At 45.0% G+C, this 17,493-nt stretch overlaps 2 protein-coding genes across 2 annotated transcripts in view; both read left to right on the plus strand.

Annotated features, from left to right (window-relative positions):
* The window catches only part of LOC125716000 (zinc finger protein 431-like), a 40,017-nt gene that overhangs the window by 12,147 nt on the left and 10,377 nt on the right, over positions 1–17,493 (plus strand).
* On the plus strand, positions 12,744–16,270 carry LOC125716007 (histone-lysine N-methyltransferase PRDM9-like). Its single transcript, XM_048988213.1, has 4 exons — positions 12,744–12,884; positions 15,570–15,635; positions 15,784–15,901; positions 15,976–16,270. Exons 2-4 carry the CDS (start codon positions 15,600–15,602, stop codon positions 16,224–16,226), a joined length of 405 nt encoding a protein of 134 aa, XP_048844170.1. The 5' UTR covers positions 12,744–12,884; positions 15,570–15,599; the 3' UTR covers positions 16,227–16,270.

Consider the following 17,493-nt stretch of genomic DNA (forward strand, 5'->3'; position numbering starts at 1 on the left):
GCTTTTTGACCACCTCAGCGACCTCCACCCCCGAGATAGGCGAGTCCACCCCCAAGTCCCCACACTCTGCTTCCATATCGGAAGGCGTGTCGGTGGGATTGAGGAGATCTTCGAAGTACTCCCCCCACCGACCCAAAACGTCCCGAGCTGAGGTCAGCAGCGCACCATCCCCACCATAAATAGTGTTGATGCTGCACCGCTTTCCCGCCCGGAGCCGCCGGATGGTGGACCAGAATCTCCTCTAAGTCGTCCGGAAGTCGTTCTCCATGGCCTCACCAAACTCCTCCCACACCCTAGTTTTTGCCTCAGCGACCGCCAAAGCCGCATCCCGCTTGGCCTGCCGGTAGCCGTCAGCTGCGTCTGGAGTCCCACAGGCCAGAAAGGCCCGATAAGACGGCATCCCTTACCACCGGTGTCCACAAGCGGGTTCGGGGAGTGCCGCCGCGACAGGCACCGACCACCTTACGGCCGCAGCTCCGGTCAGCCGCCTCCACAATGGAGGCACGGAACATGGCCCATTCGGACTCAATGTCCCCCGCCTCCCCCGGGATATGGGAGAAGTTCTGCTGGAGGTAGGAGTTGAAACTCTCCCTGACAGGGGATTCCGCCAGACGTTCCCAGCAGACCCTCACTATACGCTTGGGCCTGCCAGGCCTGGCCGGCTTCCTCCCCCACCAGCGGAGCCAACCCACCACCAGGTAGTGATCGGTTGACAGCTCCGCCCCTCTCTTCACCCGAGTATCCAAAACATGCGGCCGCAAGTCCGACGACACGACTACAAAGTCGATCATCGAACTGCGAGGTGAATCCGACTATATCTAGCCGGAACTTCACAACTTCGCGCACCAGCTCAGGCTCTTTCCCCATCAGAGAGGTGACATTCCATGTCCCTAGAGCTAGCTTCTGCAGCCGAGGATCGGACCGCCAAGGTCCCCGCCTTTGGCCGCTGCCCAGATCACCTTGCACCCGACCCCTATGGCCCCTTCCATGGGTGGCTGCGCCCGACCAGGCCCCATGGGTGTAGGCCTGGCCACCAGGCGCTCGCCATCGAGCCCCACCCCCAGGCCTGGCTCCGGGGGGGGCCCCGGTGACCCGCGTCCGGGCAAGGGAAAACGTGGTTCCAAAATTTTCTTCATCATACGGGGTCTTTTGAGCCGCACTTCGTCTGGTTCCTCACCCAGGACCTGTTTGCCTTGGGTGACCCTACCAGGGGCATAAAGCCCCAGACAACATAGCTCCTGGGATCATTGTAACACGCAAACCCCTCCACCACGATAAGGTGTCGACTCCAGGAGTGGCCAAACAGTATGTATTTGAACTTAATATAGTTAATGAAAGGACTCCATATACTTTCCAAACAGTATGTATTTGAAAGTATATGGAGTCCTTTCATTAACTATATTAAAGATTTGGATTTAATGGATAAAGAAGTGGATGACTAATCTTTACGGACAAAAGCAGTTCCGACCTCATAGATTGATAAAATCTTTAACATATTTGTTTCATTTAGTACTCAGTAGGATTATAAAAGCCAACTTTGAATAGATTACCATGGGCTGAAACAGGAGTAACATTCTTGTTTAGTGTTGTTTTGTTTTTCTCTTTTTTTTTTTATCCCTCTAGAGTAAATGCAGCAATCTTATGTTTGTATGATATTTGGAAAACTGCACAATTGTAAAAGGCTGTATTTCAAAGTGTTTAAAAAATGAAAATAAAATAAAAAAATATTGTGGGGAAAAAAGAAAAAAAAAAGAAGGCTCTTAGATGATACGTCTGCCTTATTCACTGTTTTTCCTGACTTTTTCTGTGATAGATTCTTTGTTGTCATTGTAAGCACAATGAGATGTAGTTTGGAATGCACCAGGAGATGCACAGCATACTTACAATGAAATAGATTTTCAGGCATAAATAGAATCGGAGAATTATGTGTGTATATGTGTTTGTGTTAATACTTTGCTCAAAAGAATTAAAGGAACACTTTGAAAACACATCAGATATCAATGGGGAAAAAATCATGCTGGACATCTATACTGATGTAGACTGGGTAATGTGTTAAGAATGAAAGGATGCCACATTGTTTGATGGAAATGAAATTATCAACCTACAGAGGGCTGAATTCAAAGACACCCCGAAAATCAAAGTGAAAAATGATGCGGCAGGCTAGCCCATTTTGCTGAAATTTTATTACATCAGAATCATACTCGGTAGTTTGTATGGCCCCCACGTGGTTGTATGCATGCCTGACAATGTCGGGGCTTGGTCCTAATGAGACCACGGATGGTGTCCTGGGGATCTCCTCTCAGATCTGGACCACGGTATCACTGAGCTTCTGGACAGTCTGAGGTGGCATCAGATGGACGAAACATAATGTCCCAGAGGTGTTCTAATAGATTTAGGTCAGGCGAGCGTGGGGGGCAGTCAATGGTATCAATTCCTTCATCCTCCAGGAACTGCCTACATGCGCTCTTGCCACATGAGGCCGGGCATTGTCGTGCACCAGGAGGAGCCCAGGACCCACTGCACCAGCATAGGCTCTGACAGTGGGTTCAAGGATTTCATCCTGATACCTAATGGCAGTCAAGGTGCCGTTGTGTAGCCTGTAGAGGTCTGTGCAGCCCTCCATGGATATGCCTCCCCAGATCATCACTGACCCACCACCAAACCGGTCATGCTGAACAATGTTACAGGCAGCATAATGTTCTCCATGGCTTCTCCAGACCCTTTCATGTCTGTCACATGTGCTCCGGGTGAACTTGCGCTCATCTGTGAAAAGTAAAGGGTGCCAGTGGCAGACCTGCAAATTCTGGTATTCTATGGCAAATGCCAATCGAGCTCCATGGTGCTGGGCAGTGAGAACAGGGCCCACTAAAAGAGGTAGGGCCCTCAAGCCATCCTCATGAAGTCTGTTTCTGATTGGTCAGAAACATTCACACCAGTGGCCTGCTGGAGGTCATTTTCTAGAGCTCCAGCAGTGTTCATCCTGTTCCTCCTTGCACAAAGGAGCAGATACCGGTCCTGCTGATGGGTTAAGGACCTTCTACAGCCCTGTCCAGCTCTCCTTGAGTATCTGCCTGTTTCCTGGAATCTCCGCTATGCCCTTGAGACTGTGCTGGGAGACACAGCAAACCTTCTGGCAATGGCACGTATTGATGCGCCATCCTGGAGGAGTTGGACTACCTGTGTAACCTCTGTAGGGTCCAGGTATCGCCTCATGCTACCAGTAGTGACACTGACCGTAACCAAATGCAAAACTAGTGAAAAAACCGTCAGAAAAGATGAGGAGGGAAAAATACCATTGGCCTCCACCTGTTAAACCATTCCTGTTTTGGGGGATCGTCTCATTGTTGCCCCTCTAGTTCACCTGTTGATAATTTCATTAACAGCAAAGCAGCTGGAACTGATTAACAACCCCCTCCGCTACTCAACTGACCAGATCAATATCCCAGAAGTTTAACTGACTTGAAGCTGTACTCTGATTAAAGGGTGTTCCTTAAATTTTTTTTGGAGCAGTGTGTGTATATGTATATATGTGTGTGTGTATATATATGTGTGTGTGTGTGTGTATATATATATGTATGTAGTTATATTACACACACACAAAATAAGGTGCTGTTAATTTGGTGTTTGAGCAATTCAGAGGTAGTTTGTCACGTGGTCTGAAATATGGAGATTGCACATAGGTTATTGCATCAGAATGTTCGACAATAGTGCTGTTAGTTCACAAGTGTGATGGATGTGGGGTAAAAAGTGTTCCTCAGCCGGGTTGTGTAAGCGTACAGGGTTCTGTAGTATTCACGGTAGATGGTGTAAAATGTATGTGTCCAAGTTGGAATGGGTCTTTCATTATTTTTCCAGCTCTGTGGCCGCAGTGGGTGCGATGGATTTCTTCCAGCGAAGGAAGCTGGGTGCCAGTGATCCACTGGGCTGTCCTGATTATGCGCTGTAGGGTCTTCCTGTTCTCTGAGGTGCATCCAGAGTACCACACAATGATACAGTATGTTATCACTGACTCTATGGTGCACCTATAGAAGTTCACCAAGAGCTGTTGTAGAAGTTGTGCTTTCTTCAGTCTCTGCAAGAAGTGGGGGCTCTGAAGTTCTTTTTTTGCCATGACTGATGTATTTATGGTGCATGACAGGTCACAGCTGATCTGAACCCTGATTTAATCGAAGGCTCTGAACCACCTGCACCTTCTCACCACCGATGCTGATGGGGTGGTGGCCCTGCGCTTCCTTCTCCTGAAGTCCAGAATCAGTTCTTTAGTCTTTTTTCAGTTCAGGGCGAGGTTGTTGTCCTGGCTCCAGCACATCAGGTTCTCATCCTCTTCCCTGTAGGCTGACTCGTTGTTTGAGATCACACCTATCACATTTCTATCGTCTGCAAACTTAATTATGATGTTAGAATCATGAGTGGGTCTGCAGTCATGTGTGAAGAGGAAGTAGAGGAGGGGGCTGAGCACACAGCTCTGAGGTGCTCCAGTTTTGAGAGTGATGGTCTCTTGGTCCGAAAGTCCAAGACCCAGTCGCACAGGTGTGTGTTCAGTTCAAGGTTGTGCAGTTTGATGGCCAGCTTGGTGGGGAGGATAGCTGAGCTGTAGTCAATAAATAGCATCCACACGTAGCTGTCCCACAACAAGGTGTGATAGGGCAGTGTGAAGGGCCAATGTAATGGTGTCCTCATCTGACCTGTAGGCAAACTGGTGTTGGTCCAGGGAGAAGTGTTATTCTTTATATGTGCTAAGACCAGCTGCTCAAAGCACTTCATGACAATGGGAGTCAGGGCCACTGGATGGTAGTCATTCAGGGTCCTAATTGCTGCCTGTTTAGGGACAGGGATGATGGTGGCAGACTTGAGGCAGGTGGACACCGTGGCCTGTTTCAGGGAGATGTTAAACAGGCTGCTGAAGCCCGCTGTCAGCTGAAGTGCGCAGTGTTTCAGCACTCGTCCAGGCACAATGTCGGGTGCCTGGACATCGACGTGCCTGAGGGCCGTTCTGACCTTATGGGCTGAACACCAAGGTATCCAGGGTGGCCTCCTGCACGATCAGCCTGGTGTGATGGTGGTTGGTGTCCATGTCAAACCGTGCGAAAAACTGGTTCAGATTGTTGGGGAGGGATGAGGTCGCTGTGCTGGTTTGATGGGTGTTGCTGCTTTTGTAGTCAGGAATGAATCTGATTCACTGTCACATACGCTGGGGGTCAGACTTGTTATTGAAGTGCTCCTCAATTTTATCTTTGTAGGAGAGCTTCACCTCTTTGCCTCTCCTCAGGTTGGGCCTGACTGCTGAGTAGACTTCTTGGTTGCCGGTGTGAAAAGCCTTATCACTTGATTTCAGCAGCTTTTGAATGTCTCTGTTCATCCATAGTTTACATTCGGGGAAAGTGCGAATGTCCTTGAAAGTGGTAAGTGTCCATGCAGAAGTTTATGTAGAAAACAACAGAGGATGCTTATACATTCAGGTCGGTGTGGTTGTCCTGTGTGGATTCCAATTTGAACAAATCCCAATCTGTGTTATGACCAGACTACTGACTCCTTCGGGCCAGACTCTGATGGTCTGTACAGTGGGCTTTGTTCTGGCAATGAGGGGTTTGTATGTGGGGGATGGGGGGGTCTGGAACAAAGAGGTGTGATCAGACTGACCGATGTGGGGGGAGGGGACACTTTGTAAGCGTTTTCTATGTTACATTATACGTGATCCAGCATATTGTTTCCTCTGGTTGGAAAACCAATAGCGATTTAGTCTCCCGCAATGATAAACATGGTGTTTGGGTGGGTGTTTTGCAGTCCGTTTGTTGTATCACGCAGCTTAGCGAGTGCTAGCTTTGCATTAGCTTGAGGGGGGATATAAACACCGGTGAGAAACCCTGCGATGAATTCCCTCGGTAAATGAAACGGTCTGCACTTCAGTGTAATACATTCCAGATCTGGTGAGCAGTATCATTCTGTAATGTCCGCGGAAGTACACCAGGCGTTACTTAAGTAGATGCACACGCTGCAGCCTTTGTCATTTCTGGGGTCAGTAGTCCAATCCGCCCGGTAAACAGTCCGGGCATCTCGTTCGATAGCCAAGTCAGCATGTTAGCATTGAGCCAGGTTTCCATGAAAACTGAAGTGCAACTGTTCAGGTTTTGCGACAAAATCAGCCCGTCTATATTGTTAACTATAGACTGGGTGTTTGTGATGAACAGGCTGAGTAGGGGCACTTTGTTCGGCGAGTTCCTTAGCCTGACATGAATGCCAGCTCTCTTACGCCGCTTCTGCTTTCTCTCCCGACTCCGCCTGTGCTGACTCTTTGTCTGGGTGGTGATGCGGGCGGGCAGACAGGCAGGCAGGCACCGATGTACTGAGTAGCTCCTCCGTGACGTTGGGAGCTGGAGGTGGGATGAAACCTTTTAAGACAATATAAAGAATTTCCTCTGGACTGTGTTGCTGGTCCTGCCTTAACTGCAAACAGTGGCTCACTGTGACTAAAAGTAAACTAACACACACAAAATAAGTGGAAAAAGTGGCATCTATATGGGGAGCTCCGGGCTGCTGCATCCGTGCACGCTGCCATCTTGCGTTTCCATATTAACCCTGTTCCATCTCTGTACTGACTGATGTCTCCATCTTTCCCCCAGCAAGGAGAGCGTATGAATCTGCCCAAACCTTCGCTTGTTCTCAGGATCCATCCTCCTACACTGCAGACATTGTCCTGCACAGACATATCAAAATACCTCACCCCAAGGACTATGTCAGACAGCTGAGGACTGGATCTGTCAACACAACCCAGGATTCACAAACTTCTGCTGGCCCCAGTGCCGCTCAGCCCAGTAAAGACACACTCAGTACCCTGGAAGAAGCCAGTAAAGACGCACTGACAGCACAGCAGGGTTCCCAGGGTAAGAAGACTTTCAATATAAACAGAGACTGTAAAACACACAGGCAGACTCGAACAGAGAAGTCCCATCGGTGTTCTGAGTGTGGGAAGAGCTTCAGTCATTTAGGAAATCTAAAGACACACCAACGGATTCACACAGGGGAGAGGCCCTACCAGTGCTCCCAGTGTGGGAAGAGCTTCAGTCATTTAGGAAACCTAAAGGTGCACCAGAAGACTCACACAGGGGAGAGGCCCTACCAGTGCTCCCAGTGTGGGAAGAGCTTCAGTCATTTAGGAGCCCTAAAGACACACCAGAAGACTCACACAGGAGAGAGGCCCCACCAGTGCTCCCAGTGTGGGAAGAGCTTCAGTCAGTTAGGAAACCTAAAGGTGCACCAGAAGACTCACACAGGGGAGAGGCCCCACCAGTGCTCCCAGTGTGGGAAGAGCTTCAGTCATTTAGGAGCCCTAAAGACACACCAGAAGACTCACACAGGAGAGAGGCCCCACCAGTGCTCCCAGTGTGGGAAGAGCTTTAGTACCTTAGGAGCCCTAAGGAGTCACCAGAAGACTCACACGGGAGAGAGGCCCCACCAGTGCTCCCAGTGTGGGAAGAGCTTCAGTCACTTAGGAAACCTAAAGGTGCACCAGAAGACTCACACAGGAGAGAGGCCCTACCAGTGCTCCCAGTGTGGGAAGAGCTTCAGTCATTTAGGAGCCCTAAAGAGACACCAGAAGACTCACACAGGGGAGAGGCCCTACCAGTGCTCCCAGTGTGGGAAGAGCTTCAGTCATTTAGTAGCCCTAAAGAGACACCAGATGACTCACACCGGAGAGAGGCCCCACCAGTGCTCCCAGTGTGGGAAGAGCTTCAGTCATTTAGGAGCCCTAAAGACACACCAGAATACTCACACAGGAGAGAGGCCCTACCAGTGCTCCCAGTGTGGGAAGAGCTTCAATCGTTTAGGAACCCTAAAGAGACACCAGAAGACTCACACAGGAGAGGGGCCCTACCAGTGCTCCCAGTGTGGGAAGAGCTTCAATCGTTTAGGAGCCCTAAAGAGACACCAGAAGACTCACACAGGGGAGAGGCCCCATCAGTGCTCCCAGTGTGGGAAGAGCTTCAGTCACTTAGGAAACCTAAAGGTGCACCAGAAGACTCACACTGGAGAGAGGCCCTACCAGTGCTCCCAGTGTGGGAAGAGCTTTCGTCAGTTAGGAAACCTAAAGGGACACCAGAAGACTCACACTGGAGAGAGGCCTTACCAGTGCTCCCAGTGTGGGAAGAGCTTTAGTCAGTTAGGAAACCTAAAGGGACACCAGAAGACTCACACAGGGGAGAGGCCCCACCAGTGCTCCCAGTGTGGGAAGAGCTTCAGTCAGTTAGGAAATCTAAAGACACACCAACGGATTCACACAGGAGAGAGGCCCCACCAGTGCTCCCAGTGTGGGAAGAGCTTCAGTCACTTAGGAAACCTAAAGGTGCACCAGAAGACTCACACAGGAGAGAGGCCCTACCAGTGCTCCCAGTGTGGGAAGAGCTTCAATCGGTTAGGAAACCTAAAGGTGCACCAGAAGACTCACACAGGAGAGATGCTCCCAGTAGATGTCTTATGTTTTTATAAGTATGGACATAAATAATTCACATATTTTGCCCATTTTTAATTGTTCTTTGCATATACTTTCTGTTATTCTAAGTACCAGAGTTGAGGTTGGATTGTTCCATTACGACTTTTTTGTTTTGAAAATTTGAACCAGACTACTGTTACACAGCATCCCTCATCAACATTCCAAAAGCAATATGTTTTCTTTTATACTCATTTAGGGAATTTCAGGTAATAACCAGTCCCACACCTCATCCTGAAAATTTTGACAAAGATGCAGTCAAAGAATAACACTTAGACACTTAGAAGTGTCTAAGAAGTCTGTTCTTCACAAAGCTACAGTCCTTATACTGCTCATTAACTCTCTGGAGTGACGGTATCATCGGCGATGCTGCAAGTATTTCTCATGTATTTTAGTTCATAACTCGCTGAAATTTTATTGTAGAAACATGAAAAATGCTGACAATCCATAATCTGTCTTCTTTTCAAAACAGCCATTGTCGGAAATATTAGCTTTTAAAATTAGGTTAAATCTGCAAAAAAGTAAACCATGTCACCTTTGTTTTACCTGCATCGTGGGCGTGTAGTGCCACCCTCACTTGAAGATCGCTATTCACATTCTAAATAGCCGTATTACCGGACATTCAAATGGAATGAAATGTGTGACCATGCCCCAGTCAGTGAAAGTGTGTTCCCTACCCATAGACCTCAGAGGATTAAACCATCCATCCATCTTCTGAAACCACTTATTCAGGGCTGCAGGGGGTCCGGAGCCTATCCTGGAAACTACAGGTGTAAGGCAGGGAACCACCTAGGATGGAGTGCCAACCCATCACGGCGCAAACACACACCAATCATTCGCACTGCACACCTATGAGCAAATTGGCAACTCCAATTAGCCTCAGCATGTTTTTGGACTATGGAGGGAAACCAGAGCATGCAGAGGAAACCCCATGACAATACTGGGAGAACATGCAAGCTCCACACACATCAGCCCTGGCGGACTCATTAAACCATTTTCGTAATTCATTTGAGGGGTACGCATTACTTGGATTTTTGAAGAGAGTTTCTTTTACTTTCGGGGAAACTGGAAAGTGAATGTAATCGATGCGCCATCTATTTCAATTGAATTCCTATTTGTGCATGGAACAGACTGTCAATGAATATGAGCCACAATGATTTATTTGAGATGTTACCACTGAGTATGTCACATCCATTCACCAGAAGAGATGGTAAAATAAGAGCAGGTGGTGTAGTTGAATTAGTGATTCTTTTACCATCAACAAGACTGCAGGTGGGATGACTTTAAACTAAACGATCAAATTGCTTATGTGTACAAAAAATATATCAGAATCAAATATGTTACATTGTAAATATTGCTGCTCTCATCTAGGAAATGGGCAACTAAGCAGACCCCAGCTTCAAACCATTCACTTATATAGAAGGACTTGTATCTATGCAAAATGTACCTGTTATAAATGGAAGTTGTATAGGGGGTAAACTTGTGGTAATGAAACTTATTGGTGAAAAGAAGATAGCTTTCAGTTTCAGCCAATTAATTTTAAGTGTTTCATGAATCGCCTGAAAATCAATGGCTTGTAGGCCCCCATTTCTGGTTTCTCTAGAACGTTCAGTGCACACCCTATCCCTCCATATAAAATGAAAGTGCAATTGAGTGACAGCTGTCTGTACAGTCTGTCGCTACCAAAAATGTGACGTCTACCAAAAATATTACCTCTGGTACTGCACATGTACACCACCTCCATGCATATGTACACAAGATGACATTTTCTGGCAAACCCTGGACAGACAAATATGAATTCAATTCTGCATTTATTCAACGAAACGGATGTCTGGAAGCACCACACCAATTTCATTTGTTTTCCAGTTCCCCCAAAAGTACCATTGTTAGAAAATACATTATTTACGGCAGTATTTTTTCATCATTTGGATATTTGCGATGTTATGCACCACCATATGGGATATGGAAGTTATTTTATTTGTATCCCACAGCAGGCAATCCACAAATATGTACCTGTCATGGACTCGTGGCATGGTGCAGGCAGGAAAAGGCGACGATCCACTTTGTGGCTCCAAGACAATGGTTTTATTAGAGAAACTGAACACACTGGGGTAAACAATGACACCAAGAGGACAACAAGGGGTCAAAACAATCTGGGGAAAACTACAGGACTAAGAAACTAAATAACACAAGCAGGGAAACAGAACTAACCAGGAATAAACTGTAAGATACGGAAAGGAAATAAATTCAGGGGATGGGATGGGGGCAGGGGCACTTGCACATAATACAATCACTGACTAACAAACTGAGTCAGGCCAAGCACTTACATACACACAGGGAATCAGAGCAAACAAAGGTCAGGTATAACTCATAATCAGATCAACCAATCAAAAAGGAACATGGGTTAACAGGAAACAGTTGGGGTATACAATTAGCTAGCACAAAAACTGCTTTAGAAGATATGGGATATAACAGAGCCCCGACTACACTAGGGAAAATTAAGAACAAAATCAAACGGGATACAAACAGGGCAAACCTATGAGAGAAAAATGTCACAAAACACCAGGGAGATGATGTGTCCGTTTTCTGTTCCGAGATCGTCCCTCACTATTCTTGGGCATCACCCTAAACGCTGCACCGCTTCAATATAATAACCTCCAATCGGTTTTGGATTACTGCTGGTTGTGTATGCATTAAGCCAGTTCATCTTTCTTTCAGGAGAATCCGTCAATGCACCCATTAATGCACACACCAAATGTTTTAAGTTTGTCATAGGAATCTACATGTCAGATGAAGTTGTACCCTTTAGAGAAGTAGTTGCTTCTCCTGAATGTCTCGATCGTTTCTCCGTCAGAATAATCCCCGTTCACATAAAATCCTCGCAATGAAGCATTTTCTGCATAGTGTTGTAAGGAGTAACTTTGCTTTGCAATCATAACACAGCATTCTCTCACCAGTAGCGCATGCGCATAGAGTCGCGGCATCAAACATGGCCGCCAGCCGACAAACTGTAGCAGCGAGACTACAGTGAAGATCCTATAACACACTGTTTAGCCGCAGAACCTGTGTATGGGAACCACACAGCCAGCAACGCTTCCTGGTAGAAAGTACATTAACTCTATTAATCTGTCTTATCTGTAATAGTATAAATAATCTATTTCTAATTTAATAAAAGTCCATCTTTTTCAACACCGCATTCCTGATTTGTTTCTTTACAATTATCGAAATTTAGCTACAGTTGGCTAATAAATGGAATAAAGTACTATAACTTAAACGGTGTATGACAGAATAGCATACATTTTTAAACCAATAGAGTTTAAGGAATAATTAAGACAATTTAGTTGTATTTTGTTAGTTTCTTTTAAATAAGTTGGACCGGATTATGTAATTACATTTAATAACCGTAGGAAGTATAGTGAGCAGCATTTAGCAACAAGCAAAAACATTAAAACTAAAAAAACAAGCTTTTTCAGTAAATATTTGTTTGCGCGCGCGAGCACAACACGCACAGCAAAACCCTCACCCCCTGCGTGTTGCACTGATATGGCATTTATGAAATTAAGTAATTATTATGTAGTTCGTTCAATGTGTTGGTTGCTAACAGCATTTTGTGACAGAATCAAATGAGACAATGGACTGTATTTCCTGGCAGGTAAGCCATCATAAACACAAATATTTTATGTATTTAGGTATTTCAGATCACTGTACCAGGACATTCTCTTCATTGTGGAGAAAAATTAATTACTAAATATGTATAAGAAATCATATTGTGTAATTTTCTTTGGTTAATAAAGCCAAGGACTTAATTCCATCCATCCATCCATTTTCCAAACCGCTATCCTACAGGGTCGCGGGGGGTCCGGAGCCTATCCCGCAAGTAATGGGCACAAGGCAGGGAACAACCCAGGATGGGGGGCCAGCCCATCACTGGACTTAATTCCTTGATCATAAATTAGTAAACTAATGACGCGAGAAATAAATAACCTATGTTCTCGTCCCGGGTCATTGTTTACATGTAATCGCATAGTTTATCAGTTTTACATGGGTTAAATGCCGCGAAACAGTGATAAACGTCTTCTAAATGTGCATACGCCATTTAATATTTCTGTTGCACAATTAGATGGATTGAACTACATCGTTTCCCCCTTGTAATCCAAGTAAAGAGCTGTACGCGCTCCAGACAGGGGGTGCGCACCTACACTGCCCTCCAATTAGGATGCGGCGCGCGGAGCGAGCGAATTCCAAAGGATGGGGAGGCGCCGCCATAATTCCGTCAGGCTGCAGCGGTCAGCAGACGTTACAGTCGTGGGCTTATGTTTATGGCTGAAAGCGACGCAGCATAATACCGTTAAGGGAAACCACTTTCTAGTCACTAACAGTAGGAAACATCAGCGGCACGGTAAGGCGTTTGTGGGGAATGGGTTCGTTGCTGTGACTGTTAATGTAGCTAGCTAGTTTCGCATTCCGCCGGGAGTCCTTTAGTTACGGAAAACATGCTTATATGTTTGCAGACAAAAAGAGTAGTCAAATTCTGTATTCAAGTAAAAAGAATGTTACTTCAATATTGTAATAACCGAAGTCGGCTTAAGAGTACTCAACGATCTCCTTCTTGAGTGAGAGTAAATGAGTATCTAGAAAAAAAGAGTACTGGAGTAGCAAGTTGGTTTGCTAAATCAGAAAATCGACAAGCCCTCAGTGGCGGGTTTTTCCGAACAACGGTACAGGCAAAGAACCAAATCTAAATTTAAAATATTCTCTCCAAATAATCCAACAAATATAATGTGTGCAAATAAATGACCCTATGCTACGATCGATTATCTCTCCGAAGTTCCGAGGTACGGGACATCACGTCCGATAATCTTCCATTCCAGCTACACATGGCTCCCTCCACGAACACGCTGTTGTGTGTTGTCGCTTTATATTTTTGTTGATTTGGAGCGAGATTCTTTTTTTCCGAGAGACAAACAAACAAGAAACACAAACTAGTCAAGCTGCATTAAAAGCTTTATAATATTTTAGTAGGTCCATAGCGATATATATAGGTTGGATTACTGTAATGCACTCCTCATTGGGATTCCTGGCAAGAAAATTCAGAGACTTCAGTATATTCAGAACAGTGCTGCCAGGATCCTGATGAGGGTGCGAAAGCATGATCACATCACCCCCATCCTGAAAACGCTTCATTGGCTCCCTGTCCCGCTCAGGATAGAGTACAAGGTCTCCCTTCTCACCCATCAGTGCATCTATGGACATGCCCCCCTTTACTTACAAGAACTCCTCACCCCCCATACCTCCTCACGCACACTCCGCTCTGTACACACTAACATCCTCCAAGTCCCCAGAACCAAGCTCCGTAGCATGGGTGATAGGGCCTTTTCGCCTGTGGCACCAAGGCTGTGGAACACCCTCCCTGACTTTTTTGAAAGACATTTAGTTTTGCTTTTTACTCTTTATAGTCTAGTCTTTGTATTTTATATTGTTTATATTATTATTATATTTTATAGTATTTTTATTACACTACTCTTCTACTTTTGTAGCACTTTGAGATTGCTGGAATATAAAGTGCAATACAAATACAATTTATTATTTTTATTATATATGTATATATTTTTTTTTTTCGAGAGGCAAACTACAAACAAACCAAAGACACTAACAAGTCTGGTAAAAATCTGATATTGCATGCTAGAATATCGTTTACAGCCATTATATGGTATTCTCTAAATAGACCACGTGCAATTACATTTATAACCATTAATACATTTAACAAAATAAACATTCTTAAAGATTTGTAAAATAGAATTACTGTTGAGCGTGTAAGCCGCCATGTTGAAGTTACGTCACATGGGAACTCGGACAAAAAATTCTGTCCGACATCAACGTCATAAGAGGCGTGTTTCCGACGGGAAGTGACGTTTTTCTTGCCGATTCGTGACGTTTTCGTCCGAGTTCCGAGTCAGAGAGAAATAATTGAACACGCCATAAATCCTACGCTCCTGATTGGCACACTGCAGCTGCATTGAGCACTGCACTGCCCACTGCACTTTCAGAACTGCTGTTGCACCATTGGATAGCCTGCCAAATAAAAGTTCTTGTGCTGTATCGACATGGCCAGTTTCTCTGTATTGATGCATTTATTGTCTAAGTATGTCACGATATTTTGCCATATCGATTTTTTTTGAGCACCACCTTGTTCCGACTCGGGGAGAGAATAAAATGCAGGAATATTCCTTTTTTGATCATCAAAATCAACACGGAACAACTACAGCATGGATAACAAAATTTTGGGGAGGTTGCATTGGCTAACAGCCCGTGCAGATATGAACTGCATGTGGAAGGCAGGGCTAGCAGGCGGAAGATGGATGTGACTCTTCTCAGTGTAGAGAATAATAAACTGTCAAGAAAACTTGTCTTTAGCTATAAGTAACATTACAATGTCAGAATTTCTAGTGGTTCTTTGTATAAATACATGTGGGTTATTTATTATATATTTTGCCCAAAGTTATGAATACTCTGTCATTTGCATTTCCTATTTTGTTTAAATGTAAAATAAATACAGTGCTTGGCAAAATTAAAATTGTATATAAATTTTAAAAAACCTCTTGTGTGGCTAGCACTTTCTTATTGACAATAGCAGCTGTATTTAGTGTAGCATCATCTAAATTCGGCAGTAAAATTTTAGCAGTCAAACTAACATCATTGGTGGAAAGTGAAGAAAATCATTCCCTACCACGTGAATGTTCTTGGTTGATCATTTGAATACAGACAGTGTTAGTAATTTATGATCATGATGGAAATCAGGGAGAGAATGGAGGTTCCAGTTATCCAATGAAATCGATCTTGGGTGTGGTTTGAGCTGGAATGGTTTGGGGGGCGAAAAACAATACTGATGGGATGGCTGAATACTACAGGTAACAGCCTGAAATAAGTCAACAAAAGGTGAGATGCCGGAGAGCATGAATTTCATTTTGCAGATACATTCAAGTTAGGCTGCAAAATATTCGCTGAACACAAAGTTTTTTTTTTCTCTCGCCGTAGTGCGTCTCTACCCACCTCTGCATATTTGATATTTTATTACCCATTACAGGTGGGAACGTGGACTTTCTCGCCGCATAGGATGGAAAGGACTTCGGGCATGAATTTGTCAGATGAGGTAAGATATTTGGGGGAGAACTGGCAGCTAAAACCGAGGACGGCCTGTTGTATCTGGGATGGCCAGTGGGTGCAGTGGCCTTTCAGTGTCATTGTGCCTGCTCTGTAAAGCATGAAGCAGCCTCATGGAGAGCCCTATCCCCATGCAGGAGGATTATGCGGATATCCGGGCCTATTTCTCCAAGACTGAATGGATTCGGCTGCAGAGATGCGAGAAGGTGCACTACAGGAACATGAAGAGGAACCACCAGGCCATGTTGGATATGGGTAGGCCTCGGTCTCCGGCATTAGACTTGGACGAGTACCAAGAGTGCAATAGTCTGCAACTGTATTTTCTCTAGGGTTGAATTCCATCACCCCATTGTTCATGAGAAGAAACCAATCCAGGAGGGTGATGGCGGAAAGGCTGGGCGATGATAAACACAGCGATTCAGAGGAGTTGATTCTTCACCTTCTGAGAAGGAGCCCGGGTAACATGGTGAGACAAGATGAAACTGCCAATTGGAGGACTCCTGCTGTGATGGGTGATTCCTTCAGACACAGCATCACGCATTCGTCTGTGTCGTTAAAGCATAAGGCACTTTCACACTGAAGGTCTGCGACATGGTTTGGGTTTTTAAGTCATTGGGCTGTCTTGACCAGGAACTTTTGTGCCTTCAGGCCATTTCTGTGTATCTCTTTCACAACATGCAGCAGGAACTGGGACCTTTATACTAAGGCATGGCTGGTGCAAAAAGTTCGTAAGTTTAACGTCACACACAATTTTCATACGAAACTTCACTGCTATGCCAAAACAATGGAGGCTGAATGAGAAGTTTAGTTAGTTGTTGCTTTATTAGGTGGTCAGTCGTGATTAAAACGAGATACTGCCTTTTTATATTTTTCCTAATATAACCAGTAAAGAAATTTACAGACAGACCTCTACTTACAAACTTTCAGACTTGTATACGAAGACGACTGCAAGTCCGAATTGTGTTGATTGGACTCCCGTTTCCTGTCTGCAACATCAATTTTTTTTTCTGTGCATTAATTCCGCCTAGTACAACATCTGGCCGCTATTCCCACTGTACAGCAGCGTAGCGTGCACACTCCCAGCATCCTAGTTCTTTGTACTTGCGGGTAACCTTAAAAAAATGAAGTAACTGAATGACGTGAATAACGATTTACGAACAGCCGTTAGAGGAGCGTCTGTATTACTTGATACATAAGTGGACTTATTTTTGTACCCCTATTGTCTGCTCAATTTTTGCTCTGCTGCTTCTGATTTTCTGCACTTCCATGTAACTTCCAAGTTTGCGCTGGTGCTTGTGGTCAACCATTCAGCAAGTTAATCACTGTAAGTGCCTCCCCGGTAGTTTGTGTTTGAGTGAATAATACCTTGTCTGGACTAGGTTCTAGAAAAGAGTTCTGGAACCGCCTCCAAGAAACTACAATCGGGCCGAGTTCCTATAGTATAAACACGACAATGGTAACTGGTTTTGGAAAAAATTCCAGCGATGTTGAAAGCGCCTATAGATGACGGAACACTAAGTAGGAGCATTATGGATATGCCCTGGGGTGGGCCAGTCTACCTGAAATGTTCATTTGTGTCTTGGGCATTCAAGAGTTTTCCAACCTGTATTCTGGTGGTCTGATCAGAGCAGAACCCCTGCTGTGCGGTCAGAGTTATATTTTATAAATCTTTAAAAATGTATACTTTGTTACATTTATAACTATTAATACATTTAATTGCACGTGTTCGATTTAGAGAATACCATATTCTATCTGTAAACAGTATCCTAGCATGCAATATCAGATTTTTACCAGACTTCTTAAGGTCTGTTTGTGCTCAACACAAGCTGTTGCTGGCTGTGCATTGC

Source organism: Brienomyrus brachyistius, chromosome 20 (genome assembly GCF_023856365.1).
Source record: "Brienomyrus brachyistius isolate T26 chromosome 20, BBRACH_0.4, whole genome shotgun sequence".
Classification (NCBI taxonomy): domain Eukaryota; kingdom Metazoa; phylum Chordata; class Actinopteri; order Osteoglossiformes; family Mormyridae; genus Brienomyrus; species Brienomyrus brachyistius.